Source organism: Blastocystis sp. subtype 4 (assembly GCF_000743755.1).
Source record: "Blastocystis sp. subtype 4 strain WR1 chromosome Unknown seqid_0142, whole genome shotgun sequence".
Lineage (NCBI taxonomy): Eukaryota > Bigyra > Opalinata > Blastocystidae > Blastocystis > Blastocystis sp. subtype 4.
In genome coordinates, this window is record NW_014569405.1 from 1 (window position 1) to 27,514 (window position 27,514).

Consider the following 27,514-nt stretch of genomic DNA (forward strand, 5'->3'; position numbering starts at 1 on the left):
ACTCTTCACAGATCGTACGATGTTCAGCATGGACAAGGAATAATTGTAGAGAACAAGAATACTCTCTATTCCCGCGATTCTATCTATCTCCTGTTTTCTCACTATCTGTGAACGCAAACTAGAGATTGTTTGTAACAAATAGGATTAGACATGAACAGCTAGGAGTTCATCATCAGAAATCGCTGGAGCAGCCACAGTCCGATGTTTGATTGTCGAATGAACGGATCCCTTTCCACAATCTGTTTCTGGAGAGACTTTATAGCACAATACGGCATCAATAATCAGAATGATCCCAATTAGCTACATATTATACAGCAAGGAACAAATACGTAGAAAGAAAAACCATAGTTAATAGGGAATCGATCAAAATTGGTACTCCATGAGAAAAGCGATGGAACGAAAAAGGGTCCCTACATATCACCCAATTATCCTGACCTAACCAAGAATCGGAACAGTCCGGCAAACATTTGTCCTAGACCCATAGCGGTTGCTCGGAACTCCTTGTATGTACTATTGGAAATCAGAATGATACATATACTAGATGAAACAGAACCTATGTTCCTACTTAAATGCAATACATCGGATAAACACACAAAAAGCGAATGGGAATAAAGTAGCCAGGGATTGAACTATGGCGCTGCTGTTATTGAAATAGGAGGTGAGTGGGCTCAATACAACGATTGCAGCAAATATCAGAACCGAAATGAGGCACTGAATGCGATAAGGCGTCAATTTGGACCATATCGGACAAATTACCACTACAATAAAAAAGAATAACAGTATTACGAGTTCCCACTTGTGTTGTAATTCCAACTGTACTGATCCAGCTCTCAGTAACTGCATCAAGATCAAATCCTCCAAATCTCTTGGGATTCATCAACATTAATGGGTAAATCGTATCATAGCATGTCTGACTACCTGCAACAAGCCCGTATACAGCGACTGTAAGAAGTAAATCACGATTATGGAGAATAGAAGAATAACCCGAATGTGTATTATACTGAAGGAGTAGTTGTTCGTGCGAAGTGAATTCCTTCGATGACGTTTTTCGAAGGATACTACTGAGTTCTCTCTACATCTCATTCGAACCTCCTATCCTGACTGTCATTTGAGCCTTAATCTTTTTGGATTCAGCCATTTCTTCCTCTGACAATGTTTCTTCTGCCCAAAATGTGAACATCACCAATACCAAGATGTAAAGGAGAGCACAAACGGAAAATGGCAGCATATATGGAAGCTGGACATGAATCTTAGTCATACAGAAATACCTCTTTCAGAAACGGAAACAACTTGATGAATGGTTGAATGGCTTCCTTCTTTGACAAATAACCTCCAAGAAGAGGACCAACAAAGCTATGTTATCAGAATAAATCAAAGTATACCCTCCAACAGCACCACCTACAAAGATCATTCCTGTCCCAATAGTGATATTGCTGTCTGTACACAGATCAGCCATGATCGTTTTTGAAACGCCGAGTCCACCATCGATAAGACCATGCAATAATCGAATGACGAGACTAACATAATAGTTCTTTGACAGTCCCAAGGAAAACAGACAAACAACATTACCTACTCTAATAATTCATTTCCGAAACCAACCGATCGAAGTAACAATCATTGTGGTTCGTCGTCCATAACAATCTGCAAACCATCCCCAGAAAACAGAACCAGGTACCTGGCCAAGGAAGAAAAGTGAAACAAGGTATCCAGCATAGTATCCAACATCGGCACTAGGAATCTAGAATCAACAAAAAGGATCAGTACTACATCAGGAAAATAAGTCTTTATCAGAAACGGGAAATTGGGTTGCAAAAGTTGAGTATACATATTCAAGGAAAGGATTGCCATTGTAGCTGATATCAATGTTGGCCAATGAATTCCCTTCTCTACATCAATAGTCATATCTGTGAACTGATTATTACTAAGAATTGTGTTCCTCTCTCCAAATAACTTTACTATCGTTATTGGATCCGTAGAAGCCTATTTCCATACATCAACTCCATATCTAAAGTATCTTACAGGAGAATCACCGTTTTTCGAAAGAGTTCTTGAGTATTAAGGAATCACTGGTCGTACAAACAAACAATTAAGGATACACAATTATGCAAATTCTCCTGGTGCTTCCTTCTTCAATACTTCATCATGCTCATCGGGGTCACCTTCTTCAGGCTTCTCCATCTTCACACGATCAGGTGTCTTTGGATTCACTGAACTCTCAATCTGCAATCCAGGAACAGCTTCCAGTGTCTGGAGCTGGTGAAGTAATTTCTGAAGATGTTCATCAAGGTAAGCTTGGGTATTCATATTCTCCATATTACTAATCATCACATCATCTCATAGAATCTACCTAGGAGTAATCTGTAGTGAATAATCTGGTCCAAAATACTCCAAATAATCGGTAAACGGTAATTCATTCTACATGGTATTCTCTCCTCTGATATATACCTTGATTTCCTTTCCAAGGATAATCGAAGTCTCATAAGTCCAACATCTATTCGTCACATTCTCATCTCATACTCACCTTGAGACATTACGCACCGTGTAACCACCTCCTCCTAAAACCAATGTAGGGACATTAAATGAACGAACAAAGTTGACACATTCAGCATGACCTAACGATCAACTCTTATCTCCACATATACCTTTCAACGAGAGATTGAAGCAACCAAGACGGTCTCCGGAGAGAGAATCCGCCCCACATTGAAGAACAATAGCCTCAGGTTGATATCTCTCCATAACCTTAGCGATAACAGGTTTAAAGATGGCGACGAAGCTCGTATCATCAATACCAGCACGTAGAGGGAAGTTCAATGAATAACCCTTTCCTTCGCCATATCCAATATCCTATGTATAATGATAGAGGGAAGCAAGAACAGAAACATCTCCAGTACCAGGGAAGAAATCACCGAATTTGTGGAAAGAAACGGTCATGACCCGATTGGTGGTGTAAAAGGCCTCCTCGACACCATCACCATGATGAATGTCGATATCAATGTACAATACACGTGTGTACTTTCTAAATGTTACGAACAACGAAAAACAAACTTAAGCAACTCTAAGATAGCCAAGACGATATCGTTCACATAGCAGAAACCAGATGCTTCTGATTTCTTGGCGTGATGCAAACCTCCTGACCAATTGACAACAATATCCGATATACCTTCATTGAGACGACATGCACCACCAATAGATCCAGAGCAATACGAACGAATATAATCGAATAATCCATCAAATACTGGACTATCATCTCCTACATTGACTAACAATCATTCCGTTTGGGTAGAAATACATTGAATTTGTTGTTTAATCATGCTCGAAGCATTGTCTGGGTTAATTACACGTAGGAAGTTGACATAGTCGTCAGAATGAAAGCGCATAATGTCCTTGTAGTCAATCAATGTTGGTTTCTATTTCAAAGTCCATTCCTCAAAACCTACAAACATCTCCATTTCTTTGCAAATGTCATAGGCGACAAGAAGATGATGGACAATTCTTACACGGTGAGGCTATACATGAAAATACACGGCCTCTACACACTTTCCAACAGTAATGTTTTCCATAGTTGTAGTTTCCAATCTCTGCTATTGATTAACGATATGCAACTTCTTTATACGATCGTAGTAATAAGCGATTCTTCGCTTTTGAGCGTCTGATGTGCCGTCAGCTACTCGATTTCCATTCAATATATCTTCACCTGCAGCTAGATCCATCTTCTTCTCTCTTTGGTAATTGATGGGCTCTGTGTGCAAAACATAAGCATTCAAAACTCCAGGAGTTTCAATCACAGGAGTTTCAATGAAGTAGGCTTCGCTCTCACCAGAACAAACAACTCATAATTACACAAAAAGTTTACAAAGACAGGACAAAATCAATTTGACGGCGATGTTTTCGCACGATTTGTTTGTTCTGCCCGTCCAACAACCCATGTAACACCCGTTTTAATACCTTCGCTAACAGTCAAGAACAGAAATACATCAATACCATGTTAGTGCACTTGTACCTTGGAAACGGAAAGCATGTTTATGTTTGTGTTCCGAAATCACACTCCCAAGAATATTCCGAATCACTTCAGGTTCCACAGCTTCCTACTTGTTACTGCTTCCACCAGCAAGTACAGCCAAATCCTGTTTATTGGCACAAATCAGAATAGGAAGATCTTCTAAATCGGTGTTTGATGCCAAATCTCCTATAAATAAAAGAACCACAAAACACAAACGCAATTCATCCTTCACTTCTTTAAACCGATCGGGATCACTACTGTCGATTAGGAAAATCACTCCGTGACAATCACGATAGTACTTGCTCCACATGGAACGCATGGATTTCTGAACTTCAAGGATCAATAGAAATCGTACATGACCTCCTACATCCCAAATCACAACACGGACATCCTCAATCTCGATGGTTGCCACTATCTCTAACAGAGACGAACAAAAGATACCATTAAGACCCACTGTGGGAGGAATACGATCTAATGCTTTCACTGGTGTCTTTGAGAAAACTCCTTTCATTTGTTCAAGAAACGTCTACTCATTATTGAACCAACCCATTCTATACGGTCTTTCCCGCATTATCTAGTCCGACAATTAGAAGGAAGACTTCCTTCTTACTGTTGTACCATCGACAGAAGCCAGAAATGAGTGAAAACTGTGTGTTACAATATCATAATAAAGTTCATACCATAGTTTCTTCCTAGCTGTTTTTCGTTACTGATAATTCAAGCTGTACCTGCCAGGAGTTGTAAATTCCCGTGAAATCCGTTCCCTTTGGATAATGGAAAAGATAACTCACTTCACGAAACTGAGCACGGTCAAAATCCATAGAAGAATTGTGAATACCTACATTGAATAGTTACATCAGGATGAGGATCCACTCAATGTTTCCTAGTTGAATTATTACATGTCTTCTTAGGTAGTTTACAGATTATCTCATCCATATTCTATCCGATTACTAAATAGCAAAGTGCTCGGGGTTTTATTGATTCTTGACCATCCAAACATAGGATTTCCGATTAGTCCATTGCAGATCCAATTAAGAATCCTCTTCCTGCTTCTTTGTCTTTGACTAATCCAGATAATGTCGGATATCTGTGTTCCTTTTGGTAGGATATGGAACAGAGGAAAGCTGATCAGTAGTAGTAACAAATCCAGATTATACAATTCCGTTAGATGAAGAATCCGAAACACATCGAGAATCCAAGTTTAGACCGTTTTCTGAGTTCATTGATCGCTATGTTTTGGATAGGGAGATTGCACAGTTGGATATTTCGGTTCCACAATCATGATTCTAGGACTCCTTATGCCAAAATCATCTCTATCTATGATCGTTTCACTGGTGAAAACCTTTGTGCCAAAGTGATTACAAAGCAGTTTTGCAACCCAAGTGGTATTCTGGTATTAGATCCAGACCTTCTTACCTCCATTCGACATAAGAATATTATTGAGTATCGTGAAATCTACGAAAGCGATGAAGAAATCATTGTTACGATTGAACGGTATTGCTTTAAGAGTGAATTCATCTTCAGAGCTCGTGGAGGGGAACTTCTGGATCGGATCGTTGCAAAGAATGCATATAATGAAATTGATGCCAGTCGAATCGTGAAACAAATACTCGAAGCTGTAGCCTATCTTCATTCTAAACGAATTGTAAGTTTTTTTGCTTTCTGTTATCATTAGATTCATCGAGATATTAAACCCGAGAATATTCTTCTTCCTGAAGAAGGAAATGTAGTTGAGATTGAGATTGTTAACTGTAGGATACTTACATCAAACTGAGTGATTTTGGTCTCTCAAAATTAATTGAGGGAGATGATGAATTACCAGTTGGCAGTCCTCGTCCTCGAACCTTCTCGATGGTGGGTTCAGATTACTATACAGCGCCTGAGGTGTATCGTCGACGAGGATATGATTACAAAGTGGATATCTTCAGCATTGGCATTGTGACATTCACATTGTTGGGATATTGTTACTCTATGATTTGTAGATTGTGTGGTTATAATCCTTATTGTGGTCCTTCTGGAGTCTGTTTTCAACCTGAAGGGTTGGTATTAGAAGATCCATATTGGACAAATATCTCAAATGCAGGTAGAAATTATTGGCGTTGATCACTCGCAGCCAAGGACTTTGTGAAAGGTGTACTTCAGGCTGATCCTGAGAAGCGACCTTCTGCTGTCGAGTGTCTACAACATCCATGGATTGTGGTAGTAGTGAGAGATGGATGTGATGTCATAGAATCCAGAGAACCATGTCATTGATGTCAATGAGCCTTTCCGTGAGAATATGACTCGAAGTCGTCGATTGAGTACATTTTAGTCTTTTAGGGTGTGAAGTGTATGTTTCCAAGAGCATCTCTTAACAAACATTTCATAGGAAGTATTCTGGAAGATCTACTTTATCAGGGACTTTCCGTTTCGATGCCTCAGCTGCTAAAAACACCTACATGTTACCATCTCCACGAATCCCAACCAAAAACTCATAATCACCATTCTCCTTAATCTGCATTATTGATGCCTTATTACCACATCGGTAACAATAGTTGGGAGCCGACCATACAGTAATGATATTATCGTCAAACATTCGCTTATATCCTTCCATTGCTAACTGGTGAGCACGAACGATACAACGAAGATTGTTTGCCCTATTGAACTATCCATCATTCAACCGATCCAACCACTACACTCAGTACTTGGTCCATTCCAAAGAGACAACCAGCACCGCGTGGAGACTCATTCCAGCCTTCCCATCCAGGTCGATCTTCGGGATCACTCCACAGAAGATCACACATTGCACCATCATGTGGAACTTCCTGGAATCGATCTAATGAAGAGATCTGTATCATGAATAAGGGCAGATTCTTACTTGATCAAGAGAAGATATCAGAGGAGATAATCCACCGTGAAGGCAGAGAATCGAATTGTCAATAAGCGCACCAATAGGCAAATAATCGAAAAGATCCGTAATCATCACCCACGCTTCGGAAGATTGAAATTTCCTCAAACATTCCTCATAGAATCCATAGACCTGAGTTGTTTGCCTACTTTCGTGATTCCCACGAAGTAGATTAATCCGATCGGGATATCGGATCTTTAAGACTATTACAAGCATTACCGTCTCCAAACTAAAGTATCCCCGATCCACAAAATCTCCTAGAAAGAGATAATTGGTATCAGGACAATCTCCTCCAACTTCGAAGAGTTTCAGAAGATCATAGAACTGTCCGTGGATATCTCCACAAACCTACAGTAAAAGAAAGCTCAAAAGGTACTGTGATGGGAGTCTTCATATGAAGAATGTTGCTTTGCTCTATAAACAGATCTTTTGCTCGTGTACAGATTTCTCGTATCTCTTCTATCGATAGTCTTTCGCATTTCTTCAGCTACAAGTGACACGACTCTAAATCACTCACTCGAGAAAGGATGTCATCTATGTTGAAGTCTGACATTCCACTACGGATTTCGGTGAAATTATAAGATAACTATATTATTAAAGAATTGGGATCCCAATGAATGATCAAACATACAAACCAACTGATTTCTTATCTAAATAGATTTCAAGAATACCAATCACAACAATGACTAGTACAACGATATGTTGGATAACAAATGAATGTACTATTATATAGTAGTTGCACTCTCACACATTATAACAACATGAAGTAGTGAGTAGTGGATCTCCGTTCCAATATGAAAGCCTCTTAATTATTTAACAAACAAGAGCTATTTCTTCCTTGGAAGAGTCTTCTTTCTTCGAATTGATATAATAGCAAAAAGAAGAATAACAACTAGTAACACAATGAGAAGGCCTCCAGCGATATAAGCAACAATAAGTAACAAATTGGTACCCTCATTTTCAAGTAACAGAGTTGAACACCCAGAATCTGACTTTCTTACAAGCAAAAACGTATCTTCTAAACCAGAAAAGTAAGCAGTTTCATCCGAAATACGCAGTTCAACATCACCTTTCATTCCAATTCTACCTGTATACATTTCTGCCATGGATATCCCAAATATGGCACACTTTACATAACTACGAATCAGCATCAATTATTACCTCTACTCGAGATCATACTCAACCCAGGGTTCCAAAGGTTCTTCACAATCCATCAGATTGAGTTCATATTGAGAAAATGAAAGAATTACCTTCAGAATCGTTGCCTCATACTTATTGGCCACAGCTGTTGCTTTTAGTGATGCAATATAACTTCCACGCGTTAGCGCCTCACCAGAACAGTCATTACTTAAGTAAGTGTCCACAGATAGCTGATAATAGTCAGGCGTTTCTGAAGTAGTTGTGTATACATTAACAATACCTATTAGAGCTAGATAATGAAATAGGATTGACTATCTCACCTGATCCTTGATAATCCACACAGGCTGATTCAAATACCCCACATTCTATGTGTTATTTTTTCCGTTCAATGTTACGTTTTCCAGAAGATGCTAAGGTTTCTGATTGGAAATTCACAGAATTGCGGAAATGTGGAATGGTACCATTCGTCAACAGTGAGCATGCTATAGTAGCAAGCGACTGGAATAGCAAGAACGATATCAGGAACATTTCATTAAGCAACTCTCTATGGCCATTTTGTTGCATATGATTGTACTTTAGTCTGAAAGCTATTCGGTACCTTGTTTATTCTCTCATTCAAGATGACCTGTGTACTCCATAATACGACTAGTAATACAAAGAACGATCCACATAAACACTAAATCTTGGTGAACTAATTCAAATCTTTAGAGGAATACGGTGATCATTATCTGTACAGCCTTTCATAACGACCATAGATCATCATCCTAACTCCGGATAATAAAAGAAACATCTGTATTCATAAAAGGGAAACAAAACGTCTTCCGAAGAAATCCCCACGGTTCCTGCTATTTGTGCAGTTGCTATTTCAAAACTTCTTTCAATGATCATAGTCTTTGTCTTTGATCAGTACGACGACAACAACAATGGTACAACCGTATCAATGAGACGCTTTGTTGAACAACTCCGAATTAAGGGACATGAAGTACGGGTACTGTCTACAGGAAAGGAAGAACCGTACAAGTACAACTGTCCTGCTTGGCGTGGTGGATTTGGCTTAGGTTGGGCCTATAAGATTATTACTTCTCAAGGCATGGTATTTGGGTATGGGGATGAGGAGGTGATAAGGAGAGCATTTACAGGAGCAGATGTTGTCCATTTTATTGTTCCTTTTGGCATTGCTCTTCGTGCTATAAAAGTCGCTCAAGAAATGAAGGTTCCGTATACGGCAGCATTCCATACGCAACCTGAGAACATTTTGTATACTATCCACTGTGAACGTGTCTGTGGGCTTAAGGATTTTGTCTATCACTTATTTTACAGACACTTCTATAAGAAGACTCGCTTTATTCATTGTCCAACTGAGTTTATTGCTTCCGAATTACGTCGTACTGGTTATGAAAACGATCTGCGTGTTGCTTCCAATGGTGTTCATCATATGTTTGTACCTACTAAGGTGGAACGATACCCAGAATTTGTGGGAAAGAAGATCATTCTTTCAGTAGGGCGTTACTCTCGAGAGAAGCGACATGATGTGGCTATTCGAGCCTGTGCACAGTCTAAGTATGCTCATGATATTATATTGATTCTGGCTGGTAAAGGAGTGATGGAGAAGACACATCGTGAACTAGCTGCCAAGCTTGGAGTTCATGTGGTGTGGGGTATCTATACACCTGAAGAGCTGGTCCGTATTATTAATATGGCAGATCTGTATGTGCATCCTGCTGATGCTGAAATTGAAGCTATTGCTTGTATGGAAGCATTCACTTGTGGAATTGTCCCTGTGATTTCAAATCATCCCAAGTCAGCAACGAAAATGTTTGCACTGGATGATCGATGTCTATTTGATCACGGAAAACCAGAAGCTCTGGCAGCTAAAATGGATTATTGGCTTGATAATCCTGAGGAAAAGGATCAGATGAGCAAACAATACATTGAATATGCCAAGGAATTCCGTATTGAAAACTCCGTTGCCAAACTAGAAACCATGTTCCATGATGCAATTGACTATTATCGCAATTATTATGCCTCTGCATAAAGTATTCTTTAGTTGATCAAGTTGTTTGTAAGAAACATTCTAGAAAAGATCTCCGATGTCGAGCTCATCCTCAAATGAAGTTACAAATGATACAGTTGGAGCAGATCGTTCCACCCGCTTTTCTTGCTTACCCAAACTAACTCGCTGATCAGATTGTTCACGACCATACAGAAACTCGGGATTCTTCAACTCTATTCATTATTTCCTTTGTTTATTGCTACTTCGCACACAGCAGCGCAATTCCTCCATACAATCGTCATCTACATGCCCCAACCCACATGCAGCCTTCTCTAGATGATCTCTCGATACTTCATCACTAATCCATTCGGGAGAGATCGGAGTACGAAACATCCAGTAATGACTAATCATCACACTCTCAGCTCAATCTAACCAGTCACGTTGTGCTTCACGCCAAGCATTCAATTTCTTCATCCAATGCAAAACAGGATAATTCTCTTGATGAACAATAGCTACCAACCTTCTGATATCAAAGTGAGATGCCATCTACTTCACATGTTCTCATAACACCTACAACCGAAAGGTAATACAATAAGCAGGATCCAATTCCAAGGCCATGATACTTATCCAAGACAATTGCTGCCCACTCTGCCACCTCCGGAGTCTCATTGTCTTCAATAAAACGTGCTGTTGCCACTCCTTTCCATTGACCTTCTTCATATACAAAAGCAGCTATAGCAAAATGTGTATCGTAATCGATCGATGTAAAATAGTTTAACATGTTTTCTTTTACACTGATTGTTACAGTATTAAAACGCATCGAGAGGGAATGCTGACTAACCTCACCAGATTTTAACACTACAATCAACCTCCTTCCTCATTCTTACCCTCTCTCATTCGTTCAATATCACTAGGAAGAATAGGTCTAATAAATACTTTCTGGCCGTTTCTTAGATGGAGTCTAATTCTTTACAAGAGAATAACTCGCCCTACGATGCACAAAATGTACTTAAAGCATATACAAATTCTTCTTCAATCAACGTCGTAGACACCGATTCACACGAAAGAGATTGAGAAGAAATCAAACACTGTTTATAGGATTGTAATGCACTATACAACGTCGTATGACTATTACGAGTAATAGGTGAATGAACTACAGGGTTATACACACGAAAGAACCAAACCCTTCTTTGGAGATCTTACAGGTTTAGCAGACAAGATATCTTCTCTGCTTGATGCGCCACGAATATTTCTTGGCTGGACCTTCAATCCAGTTGCAGACTGTATAAAGTCCATAACGGTTCGAGCGAATGAATACATGGTCGAAATGGAATGAAAGGTCTCGTTTTCCTTAATTATAGCACTTCTACGTAAAGGATTATGATGGTTGAAAACGGCGGTGAATCGAATATCGTTTATCTCACTTCAATTCATAGAGAAGAGAAGGAAAAACAGGATTTTAACCTTTAAGGATACGAAGAATGCAAACAAACACAATTCAAAAGCTCATTGTATCATACTCATTACACTTTATTCATCTCAATCCCATCATCTAACGCATAAATCATAGGATCATTAGGTACGATCTTCATTTGTATTTACACGCTGATATCCTTTCCGTTCATTAAAGAAATTCAACAATCGATTTTTCCATTTCTTTGTCCTTTCACTAATCGAACTAGATGATGTATTATGATTGGTGTTTGAAACTGGGGGACTATATATCTGATCATTTGTAACTAAATGTAAAGAGTTCAATCGAAAGATACTTGAACGCAGCAAATCATTCGAAGCTTGTTCATCAAACTCATTTTGTAATTGCTACACATATCATCTATTCAACAGATATTACTCTGGCAAGTTGTTCATCATCCATAATCGAACTTGATTTGAACTAGAAATCATAAACTATAATAAAACTTACAACTAAAAAATCACCTGGAAGCCGTGTCTTCCACTGCTTGTGAAGATCGATCCCGTATTGCCTTTCTAGCATATCAATCTCATTTGTATTTGCTGTAGATCTTATTCTAACGCATTCAATTAACAGATACATTCTCGTTGGTAATGGTTGTCCTTCATTCAAAGAAATTAAATACGTAACAATATTGTCAATGTTTCCATCTACAATAAGAAATATAAACGAAAACTACTGAAGTGACGAATGCTTGTGAGCAGAAGTTCGTCATCATATTGAGGGAACATCACTTTCAAGTCATTTAGGATGTCATTAACAGAAACAAATACCATTTGCGATCTCCTTAATAAATTAATGTACTTCATATCTGTGTTCTTTATGCTTACATGTTTACAATTGATGATTCTTATTTTTTTGGATAAGTAGAACTCTCTACAATGCTATTCTTCTTTGCATCCTTTTGTTACATGGTCGTATCCTAACGTTAATTGCTATAGATCATTGTATTACCTTGATTTACTTGAGATTCTATAGCGAACACAATCATTCAGATTTTTGTCTGCTCTCAAATTCGCAAACCACAGGGTTATTGACACTACAAAAGGTCGAAAATGCAATCACTGAAGGAAGATTCGTGTTTGCTGTTCTCATCGACTGTTTTCCCTCATAACGGTTTTTGTTTCTATCAGCAATAATTTGTAGCTCGAATAAAGGACAAGAGTTCAATCCCCTGGGGTGTTGCTATTCATCCTTTAAATCCACGAGTTGACTTTCAAGTCTAGTTAGGATTTCTGTTTCATGTCTAGAAAACGAATATTTCACAACAAGACTTACCTCGGTGTCAGAAATGCTTCGGTTATTTGAACATGTATTGTATGTTCGACTCAAAATCGTGGAGGTGTCCTCTCTGCCAACATAGAAACTCGTATGATAGGAATTCATTAGATGGTCGGTATTTGTCCAGTATTGAAAGGAGTCGATGTCCTGAATGTGTGTATCCAAATATCATTCTTGAAAGTGATCTTGTCAGCACAGAGTATTCCTGTAACAACTTCTTTATCTCTAGCAAAGAGTATCCATATGATTCCAAAGCAAGGGAAATTCTAGTCCTGGTGATCGATTGCACTTCTTGCAATGAATTTCTACAATTCATCAAGAGTACATTGAATGCACTCATCTCGTCATATCGCGGAGAAGCTGATATTTGTATCTTGCTTTTATATTGTTCTGATTTAGTGATATTCACCTCTGGTGATCGTCTTGGCATTTACAACATCAAACACTCTCTTGTGAAGATTCTGGTTATTCTATTTCAATTCAATCATTTCTAGTATACTCGATTAGTTTCATCTGAAGAAGAAGAAACTTCTGAGAGGATCCCCTTGATTTCAGTCATGAGTTTTGATGAAAGTTCTGCGAATCTAGCAACGTATCGATCGAACGCTCTTGGTGCAATATCTTCCATTCAACGACTTCGAGGAGAATTGTGGCATTTGATGGATTTGTTTCATTCTAGTTGTTTTGCTGAAACCATGCGAATGGTAACAGAGTATCTCCATAATCTCTACAAGCAAGGTCGAATTATCGGGGGAAGACTGATTTGCTCCATTTTCCGGAATTCAGAAGATAGTCGAATAAATCCCTATGGCGATAATGGTACATATTCTAGAAGTGACTCATATAGTATACCCACCATCTAACGAGCAAGATGCATCCAATAGACTTCGTGCTACCAATTCGGTTTACTATCAAATTGTATGCATCTCGAAGTATTGTTGATTGAGTAGATGCAAAAACTCCAACAAATTGGATTGTCATGTGATATTCTCAACAATATTACTGACAATTCACAGTTTGGAGTTACACAGAATCGCATCGATCCAGTTCTTCTGCAGCAACTTTGTGCATCCACCAATGGAAATTTCATTTGTGTGGATATTTTGAATTCGGAGAGTGTGAAGAAGGCAACGCAACATGTTCTGTCATTTCTGCAAGGAGAGTATGGATTTGATGTAAGACAAGCAAATTACATTTATTGTTGTAGTGCGTATTTCGGATTCGATCGAGTGGAGGAGTGGTTATTACGAACATTGGTGACTCCTTATCCAATGCAGATAACAATCATGATATTGGTATTCGAGGATTACAATTCTCGAGTAATAGCAGTCAAGTGAATCGAATATCATTCATTCATTCTAATACAGTCATTCCATTTGATTTCCAATACAATAGTCCAAAAGGTAGAAATTGGCTCTATTTTTGGATTTAGGTTCGACCATTACTATTGATGATTTCCCTCTTATCCAACTCGTTGTTGAATATACAACAATGAAAACAGTACAGCTGATAGTTCTATGTAAAATAAAGGTTGAAAAGGATTCGAAACTCGTCTCTTTCCCAATTCGTCGGATGCGAATGTATCTTTGTTTTCGAATCATTATCGATAGTTCTTCAGTAGAGTACAAGGTATCTACGAGTATTATGGATATTTATTCAAATTCCAATCCTTCTGTGATTATTTACATGCTTCTACACAAAGTATGAATCCCCGCGGTTTTGATCAATAGACACTTCATTCTCTAACATCTCGAGGATTTGAAGAGAGCCGACTATTACTTCGAGAATGGTTATTAGCCTTCTTTACTCGTTATATGATGTATATTCGGAAGTGAGAGTAATGATACATGATGATCCATAGACAGAAACAAGCAATCGATTATACATTCAAAACTATTCCTAAATTGAAGATTGTTCCGAAATATGTACTATTTTTGGAATTCCCAATATATAGATCTATAGTAGCATTTTGGGTCCATTTTTGAATGTTCCCTTACCAGAGTCGTTTGCAAGTGTATTACAAGAAGTGAATACTGTCTTGTATTTATTTGTGTTCCTTTGTTAATGTAGTCATCTATCACCACTTCTTCTCTCACGGTATCTCTATCCACAACTATCAGCTTATAAAGACGAGAATTCATTGGATATTCCTCGATTGAATTTATCATTACGTTCTCTGATAGCTGTGTGAGTAATGATTCAGAGCTATGATGATTAGTGATCGTCCATTCTACCTGTATGTGAGTTATGATCGAATTGTCGCATATTCCAATTCAGATATGATTATGAATGATCCCAACAGTAGGAATAGGAATGAAGTGAGAATCACTAGGTTTAATTGAAAAGACACTTCAACGATTGTGTGATGAATCAAAGAATTGTTTTCCTATTTGTGTGGAGTTCTGGACAAGTGAGCGAGATGGAGAATTGTTTCGGAAGTTGATGATTGACGATAATTCTGATCCATCGAAATGTTTTGCGACATTGGAATCATCAATTATTGATGTGGTTATGCAAACCTTAATGAATCGAAAATGAGTGATTGTTTGTTTGAAAGAAACAAGAGACTATTTGAACATATATTGCATGAGAGCTGAGAGAAGAAGAATGGCTGATGTTGAATACAGAACCAATTTCTTTTCATCTCTCGTCCATTCACTCACCTTCTTCAGATCACGTTCTTTTGGTTTGATTGATTGAATCTCTTGTTTCAACTTACAGACATCACATATTTTATTCTTCAATTGCTTACACTTTTTGCATTCACTTTGAGGTTCTTCTCCATGAACAAACTGCGTTAAATCCTTTACAACACTTCGGACTGATTCTGCATTTTGTTCCTTTTCCTTCAAACAACGTTTTAATGATGCATTCGAGTCTTGTATCTTTTTCAACTGTTCTTCCAGTGTTGATCTGAATTCTGCTTCATTCTTCAATCGTTCTTCCAGTGTTGATCTGGATTCTGCTTCATTCTTCAATCGTTCTTCCCATTCAATCTTCAGTCCAGTTTCCCTCTTCAACTGTTGCTCCAATTGTTCTCTCACTTGAGACTCATGTCCCAGCTGATTCTCCAGCTCAGATTTTGACCCTGTTTCCCTTTTCAATTTCTCTTCTAACAGAGAATTAGACTCCATAACACTTTGCAATCTCTCCTCTACATCTAATCTTGACTTCAATTCTGCTTGTAGTTGTTCCACTTCTGTCTGCTTACAACCAAGCTCTTCCTCTAGCCGTTGTACCTGAGACGAAAGCTGTTGATTCAACCGAACGGAATCCTCCATATGAAGTGCCATTAACTCTGCTTCACATTGATGCAAGCGACGAGATAGGGTGGATACCATGGAGGAGTATGCATCCAAAAGAGAATCACGATCAGCTGAGGTATTGAGAAGAGCATGAAGATCACCAATTTCCTTCTCCAATTCAGAAATATGGTGAATTTGTGACTCACAAGTATTTGTGAGATTAGATACTGTATTTTGATAAGACTCAATTGATGAATAGGCTTCAGAACACTTCAATTTGAGAGAATTGACACAAGTCAAAGTCTGCTCGAATGCAGAAGAGATTGATGTGAGATCTTCAGACTGTTGCCTAACTACGGAGTTGAGTGAATCAATCTCAGTCTCCTTCTCTGAAATAGAAGCAGTCAATACTGTCATGGTCGATGACTTCTCTTCAAGTTCTGATTTCAGTGATTCAATCTCAATCTCATTCTCTGAGATAGAAGCAGTCAGAGCAGTTACATTCGAGGTCTTCTCAGACAGCTCGTACTTCAATGAATCATTCTCACTATTCAGGGATTCAATCTGAGATTTCAGCGAATTGATCTCATTCTCATTCTCAGCAACGGTAGCAGTCAGAGCAGTTATACTCGATGTCTTATCAGACAACTCTGATTTCAGTGATTCAATCTCATTCTCATTCTCTGCGAGAGAAGTAGTTAAAGTTGTAATACTCGATGACTTCTCAGATAGTTCAGACTTCAATGAATCAATCTTATTCTCATCCTCCCTGACAATGGCAGTTAGCGCATCCACACTTGATGTCTTTTCTGCAAGCTCAGATATCAGTGTATCAATCTCATTCTCATTCTGAGAAACAGAAGAAGTCAACTGTATCACACTTGAAGTCTTCTCAGCTAATTCTGATTTCAATGAATCGATCTGAGATTTCAGCGACTCGATTTCATTATCGTTTTCGGACACAGCAGAAGTTAATGCTGTCACATTCATTGATTTCTCAGCTAGTTCAGAATTCAATGAATCGATTTCATTCTTCAGCGAGTCAATCTCAGCTTCATTCTCTAAGAGAGTGGCAGATAATGCAGTCAAACTTGATGACTTCTCGGATAATTCAGACTTCAGTGAGTCAAGCTCAGACTTCAATGAATCGATCTTATTCTCATTCTCTGTGATAGAAGCAGTCAATGCTGTAATGCTCGATGACTTATCAGCTAGTTCTGACTTCAGCGATTCAATCTCGCTTTCCTTCTCAGAAGTAGCAACAGTCAGAGCAGTTACATTCGATGTCTTTTCCACCAGTTCAGTCTTTAATGATTCAATTTCATTCTCATTCTCTGAAAGAGTCATAGTTAATGCAGTAACACTCGATATCTTCTCAGATAACTCAGACTTCAATGAATCATTCTCACTCTCTAATTCAGAGAGAGTTGCATTCATTGTAGCCACCATTAAAGATTTCTCAGACAACCTAGATTTCACTGATTCCATCTCAGTCTTCAGTGATTCGATTTCAGTGTTATTTTCAGTGACAGTAGCAGTTAGAGTATTCACATTCAATGTCTTATCAGCAAGTTCAGATTTCAATGAATCAATCTCATTGTCATTCTCGGCAAGAGAAGCAGTCAATACTGTAATGCTCGATGTCTTATCAGTTAGTTCAGACTTCAATGAATCGATTTCATTCTCATTCTCAGTAATAGAAGCAGTCAGAGCTGACTTCTCGGATAACTCAGACTTCAATGAATCGATTTCATTCTTCAGTGATTCAATCTGAGATTTCAATGATTCAGTTTCACTCGCATTCTCGGAGAGAGTGGTAGTCAGGGCATCAATGTTTGATGTTTTATCAGATAGTTCATTCTTCAGTGATTCTATTTCAGACCTAAGTGATTCAGTTTCACTCTCATTCTCAGAGAGAGTGGCAGTCAGGGCATCAATATTTGATGTTTTATCAGATAGTTCATTCTTCAGTGATTCAATCTCATTCTCTTTTTCAGCAACAGTAGCAGTCAGAATAGCCACATTTGATGACTTCTCTGATAATTCGGAATTCAATGATTCAATCTCAGACTTCAGTGAATCAATCTCATTCTCATTCTTGGAAAGAGTGGCAATTAATGTATCCACACTTGATATCTCATCAGCAAGTTCATTCTTCAGTGATTCAATCTCGTTTTCATTTTCAGTTACAGCAGTAGTCAGGGCTATTATACTTGATGTTTTGTCAGACAATTCAGATTCTAGCAATTCAATCTGAGATTTCAATGAATCGATTCCACTCTCGTTTTCAGTGACAGTAGCAGTCAGAGTATCAACATTCAATGATTTCTCAGCAAGTTCTGACTTTATTGATTCGATTTCATTATCTTTCTCTAAGACAGAAGCAGTCAGAGCAGCAATATTCGACGACTTCTCAGACAATTCAATTTGCAGTGACTGGATCTCGTTTTCATTCTCAGCAATAGCGGCGGTCAACGCGGTTACACTCGATGTCTTCTCAGCAAGTTCTGATTTCAGTGATTCAATCTCATTCTTGTTCTCAGTGATAGAAGTAGTCAAAGAAGCCACATATGATGTCCTCTCAACAAGCTCAGACTTCAATGATTTGATTTCAGATTTCAGTGATTCAATCTCATTCTCATTCTCAGAGATAGAAACAGTTAATGCAGTTACAGTTGAAGTCTTATCCAATAACTGATTCTGTAGTGAATCAATCTCATTCTGAAGTGTATCGATCTCATTCTCATTCTCTGAAATAGAAGCAGTCAGAGCAGTTACACTGGACATCTTCTCAGACAATTCTGATTTCAATGAATCGATCTGAGATTTCAGCGAATTGATCTCACTCTCATTTTCAGTAACAGTAGCAGTCAGAGCAGCCACATTCGATGTCTTATCAGACAACTCAGACTTCAATGAATCTATCTCATTCTTCAATGATTCAGTTTTACTCTCATTCTCAGAAATAGAAGCAGTTAGAGTAGTTATACTCGATGTCTTATCAGATAACTCTGATTTCAATGATTCAATCTCATTCTCATTCTCTGTGATAGAAGTATTCAATGCAATTACTATTGATGACTTCTCCTCCAGCTCAGATTTCAATGAATCAATCTCAGTCTCATTCTCAGCAACAGTAGCCGTCAGAGCAGTTACACTGGATATATTTTCAGACAATTGATTCTGTAATGAATCGATCTCGTTCTTCAGTGACTCAATTTCGTTCTCATTCTCAGAGAGAGTAGTAGTCAATGCGTCCATACTCGAGCTTCTATCAGATAATTCATTCTTCAGTGTATCAATCTCAGACTTCATGGATTCCATGTTAGTCTCATTCTCTGAAATAGAAGCAGTCAAAGCAGTTACATCCGAAGTTTTCTTAGATAATTCTGATTTCAATGATTCGATCTGAGACTTCAATGATTCAATCTCAGCTTCATTCTCTGAGAGAGAAGCAGTCAGAGTATCAATATTTGATGACTTCTCAGACAATTCAGATTTCATCGAATCCATCTCAGTCTTCAGTAAGTTCATGCTACTCTCCTTCTCACCCACAGTAGCAGTTAGAACTGCCATGCTTGCTGTCTTATGAGACAATTCATTCTTCAATGAATCAATCTCACTATCCTTCTCAGTGATAGAAGCAGTCAATACTGTAATGCTCGATGTCTTATCAGTTAGTTCAGACTTCAATGAATCGATTTCATTCTCATTCTCAGTAATAGAAGCAGTCAGAGCTGTTGATGACTTCTCAGATAGTTCAGACTTCAATGAATCGATCTCATTCTTCAGTGATTCAATCTGAGATTTCAATGATTCAGTTTCATTCTCATTCTCAGTAATAGTAGCAGTCAGAGCAGTTATACTCGATGTCTTATCAACAAGTTCATTCTTCAATGATTCAATTTCATTCTCATTCTCTGTGATAGTAGCAGTCAACGCATTTACACTTGACATCTTCTCAGCAAGTTCATTCTTCAATGAATTGATCTTAGTCTCATTCTCAGCAATAGTAGCAGTCAGAGCAGTTATACTCGATGTCTTATCAACAAGCTCATTCTTCAGTGATTCAATTTCATTCTCATTCTCAGAGAGAGTAGCAGTTAGCGCATCTACATTCGATATCTTCTCAGACAGGTCATTCTTCAGTGATTCAATCTCAGACTTCATGGATTTGCACTCATTCTCATTCTCTGTGATAGATGCAGTCAGAGAAGTTACATTCGATGTCTTATCAGATAATTCTGATTTCAGTGATTCAATCTCACTATCCTTCTCAGTGATAGAAGCAGTCAATACTGTAATGCTCGATGACTTATCAGTTAGTTCAGACTTCAATGAATCGATTTCATTCTCATTCTCAGTAATAGAAGCAGTCAGAGCATCAATTGTTGATGACTTCTCAACAAGCTCAGACTTCAATGAATCAATCTGAGATTTCAATGATTCAATCTCATTCTCATTCTCAGCAATAGAAGTAGTCAATACTGTAATGCTCGATATCTTATCAGACAATTCATTCTTCAATGACTCTAGTTCTGTCTCATTCTCTGTGATAGATGCAGTCAGAGCAGCCACATTTGATGACTTCTCTGCAAGCTCAGATTTCAGTGATTCAATCTCACTCTCATTCTCAGCAATAGTAGCAGTCAATGCAGTGATACCCGAAGTCTTATCAGACAATTCAGACTTCAGTGAATCAATCTCAGACTCATTCTCTGAGAGAGAAGCAGTTAAAGCTGTAATGTTCAATGACTTCTCTTCAAGTTCTGACTTCAGTGATTCAATCTCAGACTTCATGGATTTACACTCATTCTCATTTTCAGATGTAGTAGCAGTCAAAGTATCAACAATTGAGATCTTCTCAGCAAGATCTGAATTCAGTGATTTGATCTTAGACCTCAGTGATTCAGTCTCATTCTCATTCTCTGCGAGAGAAGCAGTTAAAGCTGTAATGCTCGATGACTTCTCAGATAACTCAGACTTCAATGAATCGATCTTAGTCTCATTCTCAGAAATAGTAGCAATCAGGGTATTTACCCTCGATGTCTTATCAACAAGCTCATTCTTCAGTGATTCAATTTCATTCTCATTCTCTGTGATAGAAGCAGTCAGAGCATCAATTGTTGATGACTTCTCTGCCAGATCAGCTTTCAATGAATCGATCTTGCTTTCATTCTTGGAAATAGTGGCAGTTATACTCGATGTCATATCAGATAATTCAGACTTTAGGGATTCAATCTCATTCTTCAATGAACCTATTTCTGTCTCATTCTCAGCAACAGTAGCAGTCAATACTGTAATGCTCGATGTCTTATCAGACAATTCAGACTTCAGTGAATCGATCACATTCTCATTCTCTGTGATAGATACAGTCAGAGCATCAATTGTCGATGACTTCTCGGATAACTCAGATTTCAATGAATCGATCTCAGACTCATTCTCTGAGAGAGAAGCAGTTAAAGCTGTAATACTCGATGATTTCTCTTCAAGTTCTGATTTCAATGATTCAATCTCAGACTTCATGGATTCCATGTTAGTCTCATTCTTTGAGATAGATGCAGTCAGAGAAGTTACATTCGAAGTCTTATCAGATAATTCTGATTTCAATGATTCAATCTCACTATCCTTCTCAGTGATAGAAGCAGTCAATGCTGTAATGCTCAATGACTTATCAGTTAGTTCAGACTTCAATGAATCTATCTCGTTCTCATTCTCAGTAATAGAAGCAGTCAGAGCAGCCACATTTGATGACTTCTCGGATAACTCAGACTTCAATGAATCTATCTCGTTCTCCTTTTCAGCAATAGTAGCAGTCAGGGCATCAATATTTGACATCTTCTCAGATAACTCAGACTTCAGTGAATCAATCTCAGACTCATTCTCTGTGATCGATACAGTCAGAGCATTCATATTTGATGATTTTTCAGATAATTCTGACTTCAATGAATCGATCTCATTCTTCAGTGATTCAATCGCACTCTCATTCTCAGCAATAGTAGCAGTAAGAGCATTCACATTCGATGTCTTATCAGACAATTCAGACTTCAGTGAATCAATCTCAGACTCATTCTTTGAGAGAGAAGCAGTTAAAACTGTAATACTCGATGACTTCTCAGCAAGTTCTGATTTCAATGATTCAATCTCATTCTCATTCTCAGCAATAGAAGCAGTCAGAACATCAACAACCGATGACTTCTCAGATAATTCACTTTTCAATGATTCGATCTCAGTCTCACTCTTTGAGAGAGAAGCAGTCAATACATCTACACTTGATGTCTTCTCAGCAAGTTCATTCTTCAATGATTCAATTTGGTTCTCCTTTTCAGAAATAGTAGCAGTCAGGGCATCTACACTCGATGTCTTATCAACAAGCTCATTCTTCAGTGATTCAATTTCATTCCCATTCTCAGAAATAGAAGCAGTCAGAGCATCAATTGTTGACGACTTCTCGGATAGTTCAGACTTCAATGAATCTATCTCGTTCTCCTTTTCAGCAATAGAAGCAGTCAGAGTATTTATATTTGACATCTTCTCAGATAACTCAGACTTCAGTGAATCGATCTCATTCTCATTCTTTGTGATAGAAGCAGTCAGGGCATCTACACCCGATGTCTTATCAGTAAGTTCATTCTTCAATGATTCAATCTCACTTTCTTTCTCACTGATAGAAGCAGTCAATACTGTAATGCTCGATGACTTATCAGATAGTTCAGACTTCAGTGAATCGATTTCATTCTTCAGTGATTCAATCTGAGATTTCAATGATTCAGTTTCAGTTTCATTCTCAGTAATAGAAGCAGTCAGAACAGCCACATTTGATGACTTCTCAGATAGTTCAGACTTCAATGATTCAATCTCATTCTTCAGTGATTCAATCTGAGATTTCAATGATTCAGTTTCATTCTCATTCTCAGTAATAGAAGCAGTCAGAGCAGTTATACTCGATGTCTTATCAACAAGCTCATTCTTCAATGATTCAATTTCATTCTCATTCTCTGTGATAGTAGCAGTCAGAGCATCAATTGTTGATGACTTTTCAGCAAGTTCAGAATTTAGTGAATCGATCTCGCTTTTATTCTCAGAAACAGTGGTAGTCAGAGCAGTAACACTCAAAGTCTTCTCAGACAATTCAGTCATCAGTGATTCAATTTGATTCTTCAGTGATTCGATCTCATTATCATTCTCCGTGATAGAAGCAGTAAGAACATCAATACTCGATATCTTCTCAGATAACTCGGATTTAAGTGAATCGATCTCATTCCTCAGTGAATCAATCTCACTCTCCTTCTCAGAGATAGAAAAAGTTAATACACTCATACTTGATGTCTTCTCAGATAATTCATTTTTCAATGACTCAATCTCACTCTCATTCTCAGAGGCAGTAACAGTTAAGGCACTCACTATGGACTGTTGTTCGCACAATTCATCCTTTATCCTTTCATAATCCTGCTTGAAATTCAGGAGTTCGGCTTCCTTTTCTGACAGTGTTTGCTGTGTTGAATGAATCTTTTCCTTCAGAGAGTTGATTTCAGTCTCATGGTCAATTGCATTATCCCGAGTCTCATTCACATTCGTTTTGATCTCTTCCATTTGTATTCTCATTCTCTTCATCTCTTCTTCCAAGTTATCTCTTTGACTCTCCGTTTCTTTGAATACTTGAATGCATTTGTCTGCTACAGTAATCGTATCCGGAATATCCCCAATACCTTTCAGGATACCGACTTGAATCTTTTGCAGCGACTGACTTAACTTAATGCATTCATTCTTTTGTATTGAATACAAATGCTCTGCATCATCCAACTGTTCTTTACATTTTGCTAAGGCAAGTTGTAGACGAGCATTCTCTTGGTTCTTCTTTTCACATTCCTCATTAGACTGGTTTAACAATTCTGTTGTTTCCTGTAGCTCTTCTTCATAGGCGGATAAGGTATACACCTTTTCTTCCAGCTGACTTTCTAAATCTTCAATTCTTGCTTCGTAGTCCGTCATACTTGGGTTTGGAGGTTAGCTATTGCTCTTCTACAGGTCATCCACAAATCGTATTCTAATACCGTTGATATTTTTCAAATAATCTTGTATCGCAAGATAACGTTTCTTTACCAAACCTTTAGGAAGTTGACGATAATTACAAAATGTACAATACAGTATGATCACTCATCAATATTGCTATTATGCATAGTATTCTCGATTCACAGTGTCTATTGTTGAATTCTGTTCTGTATGTGTTACTATTGTTTCATGTTATTTAGAGCTGAAACAATTGCTCTGTTGAGGATTAGAAATATTAGATTATTTCTCAGTAATCGTAGTTGATTCATGCTTTTCTGGCCCCATGAGTGCTACCAATTGCTATCATCCTCAATCATCAATTAGTGAGTATCGAGAAAGAGATGGTTGGAATGTCATCATTTCCTGAGATATAGGTGTCCCTTACTTTGAAAAGGGAAAACGATATACGAACCGTTCGTTTTCTCGTTATCGACACCGCCAAGTGTTGGTTCTGTGTACTCGACTCATTTATAGAAATGAGCTTTCAGATGTTGATTTTGAACGCCTGTACTTTAAAGAATCCTTTCTTCAGAATCCTTGGAAAGAGGATGTGTAGAAAACAAAAAGATTCGCTCATTTTGCACTGTTTATTCTTTTAATTCACCACAATTAGCAATAATCACTCTCCTACACATCTAAAACACATACAAGGAGTACTTAGTAGGAATACCACTGCTGGATCCATAAGACTCAATCAAAGAAACTACATCCATTCCATCAAGCACACGACCAAAAACCACATGCTTTCCATCTAACCACGGTGTTTTCACCTACAATGTATGAAAATAAAATCAACCACTGTAGTAATGAAAAATTGAGAACCATTCGTATCTGGTCCAGCATTAGCCATGGAAAGGAGTCCAGGTTTTGAATGCTTCAATCGAAATGTCTCATCTGCAAAATGCTCTCCGTAGATACTCTCTCCTCCTTTACCATTTCCCTTGGTAATGTCTCCTCCTTGAATCATAAAATGAGGAATGATGCGATGAAATGGAGTTCCTTTGTAGTACAATGGCTTTCCTGATTTTCCTAAACCCTTTTCTCCGGTACAAAGAAGTCGAAAATTGTGTACTGTTTTGGGTGCAATCTTCCCGAATCTATGGATTGAGCAAATATAGAAAAGATACAGTCCCATGGTAATCCGACCCACCGGTTGTCCATCAATTTCAATGTCGAAGAATACCTTGGAAGTGATTGTCGGACCCTTTTTCTAGAATCAAAGTTGACATAGTGATCTACTTTTGGTGTTTGCGGTTCTTCCGAAATACAATAGGAGAGTAGAGTACAGAGGAATAACACTAACAACGAATACTGCATTGTTGAGGAGAATGGACTAGAACCAGTTTTACGACAAATTGGGGCAAAAGCGTCAAGTCGATAACTCTATACTTCTTAGGTTTGAACACCTATTTCCATTCTATTGTGTGAAGGGATGACACGAAGTGTATTGATTCTTCTTATATTCACTCTCTTTGGAGTCCTGGCTGAGCCTATTGTTTATGAGAATTCCAATGTGATAAAGACTGTGGATCTCACAAAACCCATTGTAAAAGTTATTCTACGTCTTACTGTTCACACCATCGGAACTGAGAATGCGGAGTACGTTGTAGCGATTCCAAAGCATGATTTCGATCATCTCTCCTATATTGAAGCCAATTCATCCAAGAAAATGCCCCTAAGTATCAAGTTCATGAAGATGGATGAAGAGTGGGTTTTTGTTCCTTATTCTTATTTGTAGAAATGGCGTTGCTCTCTACAGTATTGGAAACCCCAAAGAAATTGTGGATAAATCTGTCTTCTCTGTGACATACTACTTGACGCATGTTCTTGAGTCACTTCCAGCCTATGTGAAGCAGGTATGTGCAGTTTATCAGATTTATCTATAAGGACGAAACGCCCAAGTATGTTTACAACGATTTGCTTATGGTTCAATCTCCTTACACCACATTGTCCCAGGAGATTCGATACAAACTTCCGTCGTCCTCTTATGAATCAGTGACCAAGGATGCGAAATTGTCAGTTCAAGACAGTGTCATCACCTATGGTCCTTATGCTTCCATGGATCCATTTTCATCCAAGAAGACTGTTCGACTTCACTTTTCTTCGCTAGCTCATTTTATTACCTTTGACAAGTCCTTGAATGATATCATTTTGATTTGTAGAGTGGAGCGTGAGATTGAAGTCTCCCACTGGGGTAATGTAGCCATTGAGGAAGTGATTCATGCTCGTAACAGTGGTACTCCTCTGACTGGTGAGTTTTCTCGATTGGATTACTTCAAATCAGATCCTGATCAGATCTCTGCTTGGGGTGATCCTGTAAAGAATTTGTGACATATAGAGATATTGACTGGTCGTATTGACAAGCGTGCATTTGATATCTATTATCGTGATATTATTGGAAATATCACTACAAGTAATGTACGCAAAGAAGCAGATGGTGTGAATGTTGAATTAACTATGCGTTTCCCCATGATGGGAGGATGGAAGAATGAATTCTATTGGGGGTATGGAAGCATTCAGAATGACAATTAGTTATAATCTTCCTTCGGGTCGTGTATTGAAGAAGCAAGGATCTCGTTTCTCTCTGAAGGTCCCGTACAGTACTCCCATCACAAATGCAGATGTTCGTGAATTGTCGGTTCGTGTCATTCTTCCCGAGTGTGTGAAGAATGTTCGTTTTGTCCTACCTGAAGGAGTTGCTCAGCCTACACTCGATTATCGGTATGTGAAGATAGAATGAGTGACCATTAGCTACACCTACTTAGATAGTAGTTTTGAAGGAAGGCCTGTATATGAGTTCAAAATGAGCAATTTGATTGATGTGCAAAAAGGTGATACAATCACGGTGTCATATGATTTGAATCCAATAATGTTGTGGAGGGAACCTCTGATGTGTATTTCGGCATTCTTCGTAATCTTCCTGGTGAAGGCGGTTGTGAAGAAGCTTTATGGAGTAAATAAAGAAAAGAAAGATTAGTGTTGGGTCTGTTCTTTGTTTGTTAAAAGGAAGTGCATTTCCATTTCAACTTGGGGGTTAAGTAGTGCAAAATTCAAGAATACCTATAGAAATTACGGAGATTTCATTTATCCTTCCCCCACCTTTGACCAGTCATTTGGAATTGTCATTTCCAGTTTTTCTTCTATTCTTACTTTTGAATTCTCTTTTTCTAAATGGTATGATGAAATTGGATAGGAAATGCTAATTAGCGTAGGCTCCTGCTAAGAAAGCTGCTCCTGTTGCGAATCCCATCTTTACTCCCACTCCCAAGTCTTTCAAGATTGGTGGTGATGTTATGGTAGGGTGGTGTGTTGATAGGGAGTGATTGGTAGCACAAGTCCGATCTGTCCCGTTTCCTCAAGTGGCCTCGTTACATTGTTCTCCAGAGACAACGTAAGGTGCTGAGCGAGCGTCTGAAGGTTCCTCCCACTGTGAATCAGTTCA

At 38.2% G+C, this 27,514-nt stretch overlaps 13 protein-coding genes across 13 annotated transcripts; 5 read left to right on the plus strand and 8 right to left on the minus strand.

Annotated features, from left to right (window-relative positions):
- Window positions 1–144: 144 nt before the first annotated feature.
- On the minus strand, window positions 145–1,827 carry JH06_3364 (MFS general substrate transporter; the record flags this gene model as incomplete). The annotated part of the gene is made up of 10 exons (XM_014671692.1): window positions 145–300; window positions 330–410; window positions 441–509; window positions 565–758; window positions 787–1,072; window positions 1,103–1,237; window positions 1,269–1,353; window positions 1,383–1,569; window positions 1,600–1,730; window positions 1,796–1,827. The coding sequence occupies 10 exons, from the start codon at window positions 1,825–1,827 to the stop codon at window positions 145–147; spliced, it is 1,356 nt and encodes a 451-aa protein (XP_014527178.1).
- A 273-nt stretch (window positions 1,828–2,100) lies between these two features.
- On the minus strand, window positions 2,101–3,449 carry JH06_3365 (histone deacetylase 1; the record flags this gene model as incomplete). The annotated part of the gene is made up of 9 exons (XM_014671693.1): window positions 2,101–2,317; window positions 2,348–2,415; window positions 2,446–2,491; window positions 2,522–2,612; window positions 2,643–2,844; window positions 2,881–3,016; window positions 3,046–3,259; window positions 3,290–3,407; window positions 3,438–3,449. The coding sequence occupies 9 exons, from the start codon at window positions 3,447–3,449 to the stop codon at window positions 2,101–2,103; spliced, it is 1,104 nt and encodes a 367-aa protein (XP_014527179.1).
- Window positions 3,450–3,974: 525 nt separating this feature from the next.
- Window positions 3,975–4,821, minus strand: JH06_3366 (ADP-ribosylation factor-related protein; the record flags this gene model as incomplete). The annotated part of the gene is made up of 6 exons (XM_014671694.1): window positions 3,975–4,085; window positions 4,116–4,186; window positions 4,217–4,325; window positions 4,368–4,526; window positions 4,558–4,647; window positions 4,729–4,821. The coding sequence occupies 6 exons, from the start codon at window positions 4,819–4,821 to the stop codon at window positions 3,975–3,977; spliced, it is 633 nt and encodes a 210-aa protein (XP_014527180.1).
- A 255-nt stretch (window positions 4,822–5,076) lies between these two features.
- JH06_3367 (CAMK protein kinase) lies at window positions 5,077–6,311 on the plus strand (the record flags this gene model as incomplete). Its single annotated transcript, XM_014671695.1, has 8 exons — window positions 5,077–5,101; window positions 5,136–5,256; window positions 5,291–5,645; window positions 5,676–5,726; window positions 5,756–5,952; window positions 5,983–6,083; window positions 6,114–6,199; window positions 6,231–6,311. 8 exons carry the CDS (start codon window positions 5,077–5,079, stop codon window positions 6,309–6,311), a joined length of 1,017 nt encoding a protein of 338 aa, XP_014527181.1.
- Window positions 6,312–6,362: 51 nt separating this feature from the next.
- Window positions 6,363–7,281, minus strand: JH06_3368 (serine threonine-protein phosphatase; the record flags this gene model as incomplete). The annotated part of the gene is made up of 5 exons (XM_014671696.1): window positions 6,363–6,434; window positions 6,465–6,644; window positions 6,676–6,828; window positions 6,858–7,235; window positions 7,264–7,281. The coding sequence occupies 5 exons, from the start codon at window positions 7,279–7,281 to the stop codon at window positions 6,363–6,365; spliced, it is 801 nt and encodes a 266-aa protein (XP_014527182.1).
- Window positions 7,282–7,714: 433 nt separating this feature from the next.
- JH06_3369 (hypothetical protein) lies at window positions 7,715–8,555 on the minus strand (the record flags this gene model as incomplete). Its single annotated transcript, XM_014671697.1, has 4 exons — window positions 7,715–8,024; window positions 8,055–8,316; window positions 8,348–8,392; window positions 8,423–8,555. The coding sequence occupies 4 exons, from the start codon at window positions 8,553–8,555 to the stop codon at window positions 7,715–7,717; spliced, it is 750 nt and encodes a 249-aa protein (XP_014527183.1).
- Window positions 8,556–8,907: 352 nt separating this feature from the next.
- Window positions 8,908–10,062, plus strand: JH06_3370 (hypothetical protein; the record flags this gene model as incomplete). Its single annotated transcript, XM_014671698.1, is given in 2 exon segments — window positions 8,908–9,070; window positions 9,086–10,062. The coding sequence occupies 2 exon segments, from the start codon at window positions 8,908–8,910 to the stop codon at window positions 10,060–10,062; spliced, it is 1,140 nt and encodes a 379-aa protein (XP_014527184.1).
- Window positions 10,063–10,101: 39 nt separating this feature from the next.
- Window positions 10,102–10,917, minus strand: JH06_3371 (cyclic nucleotide-binding protein; the record flags this gene model as incomplete). Its single annotated transcript, XM_014671699.1, is given in 5 exon segments — window positions 10,102–10,253; window positions 10,284–10,423; window positions 10,454–10,566; window positions 10,595–10,878; window positions 10,890–10,917. 5 exon segments carry the CDS (start codon window positions 10,915–10,917, stop codon window positions 10,102–10,104), a joined length of 717 nt encoding a protein of 238 aa, XP_014527185.1.
- Window positions 10,918–12,549: 1,632 nt separating this feature from the next.
- Window positions 12,550–15,313, plus strand: JH06_3372 (hypothetical protein; the record flags this gene model as incomplete). The annotated part of the gene is made up of 19 exons (XM_014671700.1): window positions 12,550–12,610; window positions 12,641–12,714; window positions 12,745–12,836; window positions 12,873–12,974; window positions 13,005–13,144; window positions 13,175–13,239; window positions 13,270–13,424; window positions 13,455–13,594; window positions 13,623–13,693; window positions 13,726–13,950; window positions 13,983–14,178; window positions 14,208–14,355; window positions 14,386–14,476; window positions 14,506–14,606; window positions 14,637–14,700; window positions 14,730–14,815; window positions 14,846–14,962; window positions 14,994–15,076; window positions 15,108–15,313. The coding sequence occupies 19 exons, from the start codon at window positions 12,550–12,552 to the stop codon at window positions 15,311–15,313; spliced, it is 2,217 nt and encodes a 738-aa protein (XP_014527186.1).
- Window positions 15,314–15,342: 29 nt separating this feature from the next.
- Window positions 15,343–24,012, minus strand: JH06_3373 (hypothetical protein; the record flags this gene model as incomplete). Its single annotated transcript, XM_014671701.1, has 1 exon — window positions 15,343–24,012. One exon carries the CDS (start codon window positions 24,010–24,012, stop codon window positions 15,343–15,345), a length of 8,670 nt encoding a protein of 2,889 aa, XP_014527187.1.
- A 647-nt stretch (window positions 24,013–24,659) lies between these two features.
- On the minus strand, window positions 24,660–25,389 carry JH06_3374 (peptidyl-prolyl cis-trans isomerase; the record flags this gene model as incomplete). The annotated part of the gene is made up of 5 exons (XM_014671702.1): window positions 24,660–24,699; window positions 24,721–24,842; window positions 24,869–25,169; window positions 25,200–25,282; window positions 25,312–25,389. 5 exons carry the CDS (start codon window positions 25,387–25,389, stop codon window positions 24,660–24,662), a joined length of 624 nt encoding a protein of 207 aa, XP_014527188.1.
- Window positions 25,390–25,504: 115 nt separating this feature from the next.
- Window positions 25,505–27,049, plus strand: JH06_3375 (glycosyltransferase like; the record flags this gene model as incomplete). Its single annotated transcript, XM_014671703.1, has 7 exons — window positions 25,505–25,779; window positions 25,811–25,928; window positions 25,960–26,204; window positions 26,235–26,380; window positions 26,411–26,576; window positions 26,605–26,793; window positions 26,824–27,049. The coding sequence occupies 7 exons, from the start codon at window positions 25,505–25,507 to the stop codon at window positions 27,047–27,049; spliced, it is 1,365 nt and encodes a 454-aa protein (XP_014527189.1).
- Window positions 27,050–27,268: 219 nt separating this feature from the next.
- JH06_3376 (ribosomal protein RPL7) lies at window positions 27,269–27,475 on the plus strand (the record flags this gene model as incomplete). Its single annotated transcript, XM_014671704.1, has 3 exons — window positions 27,269–27,280; window positions 27,301–27,368; window positions 27,403–27,475. The coding sequence occupies 3 exons, from the start codon at window positions 27,269–27,271 to the stop codon at window positions 27,473–27,475; spliced, it is 153 nt and encodes a 50-aa protein (XP_014527190.1).
- Between the last annotated feature and the right edge of the window lie 39 nt (window positions 27,476–27,514).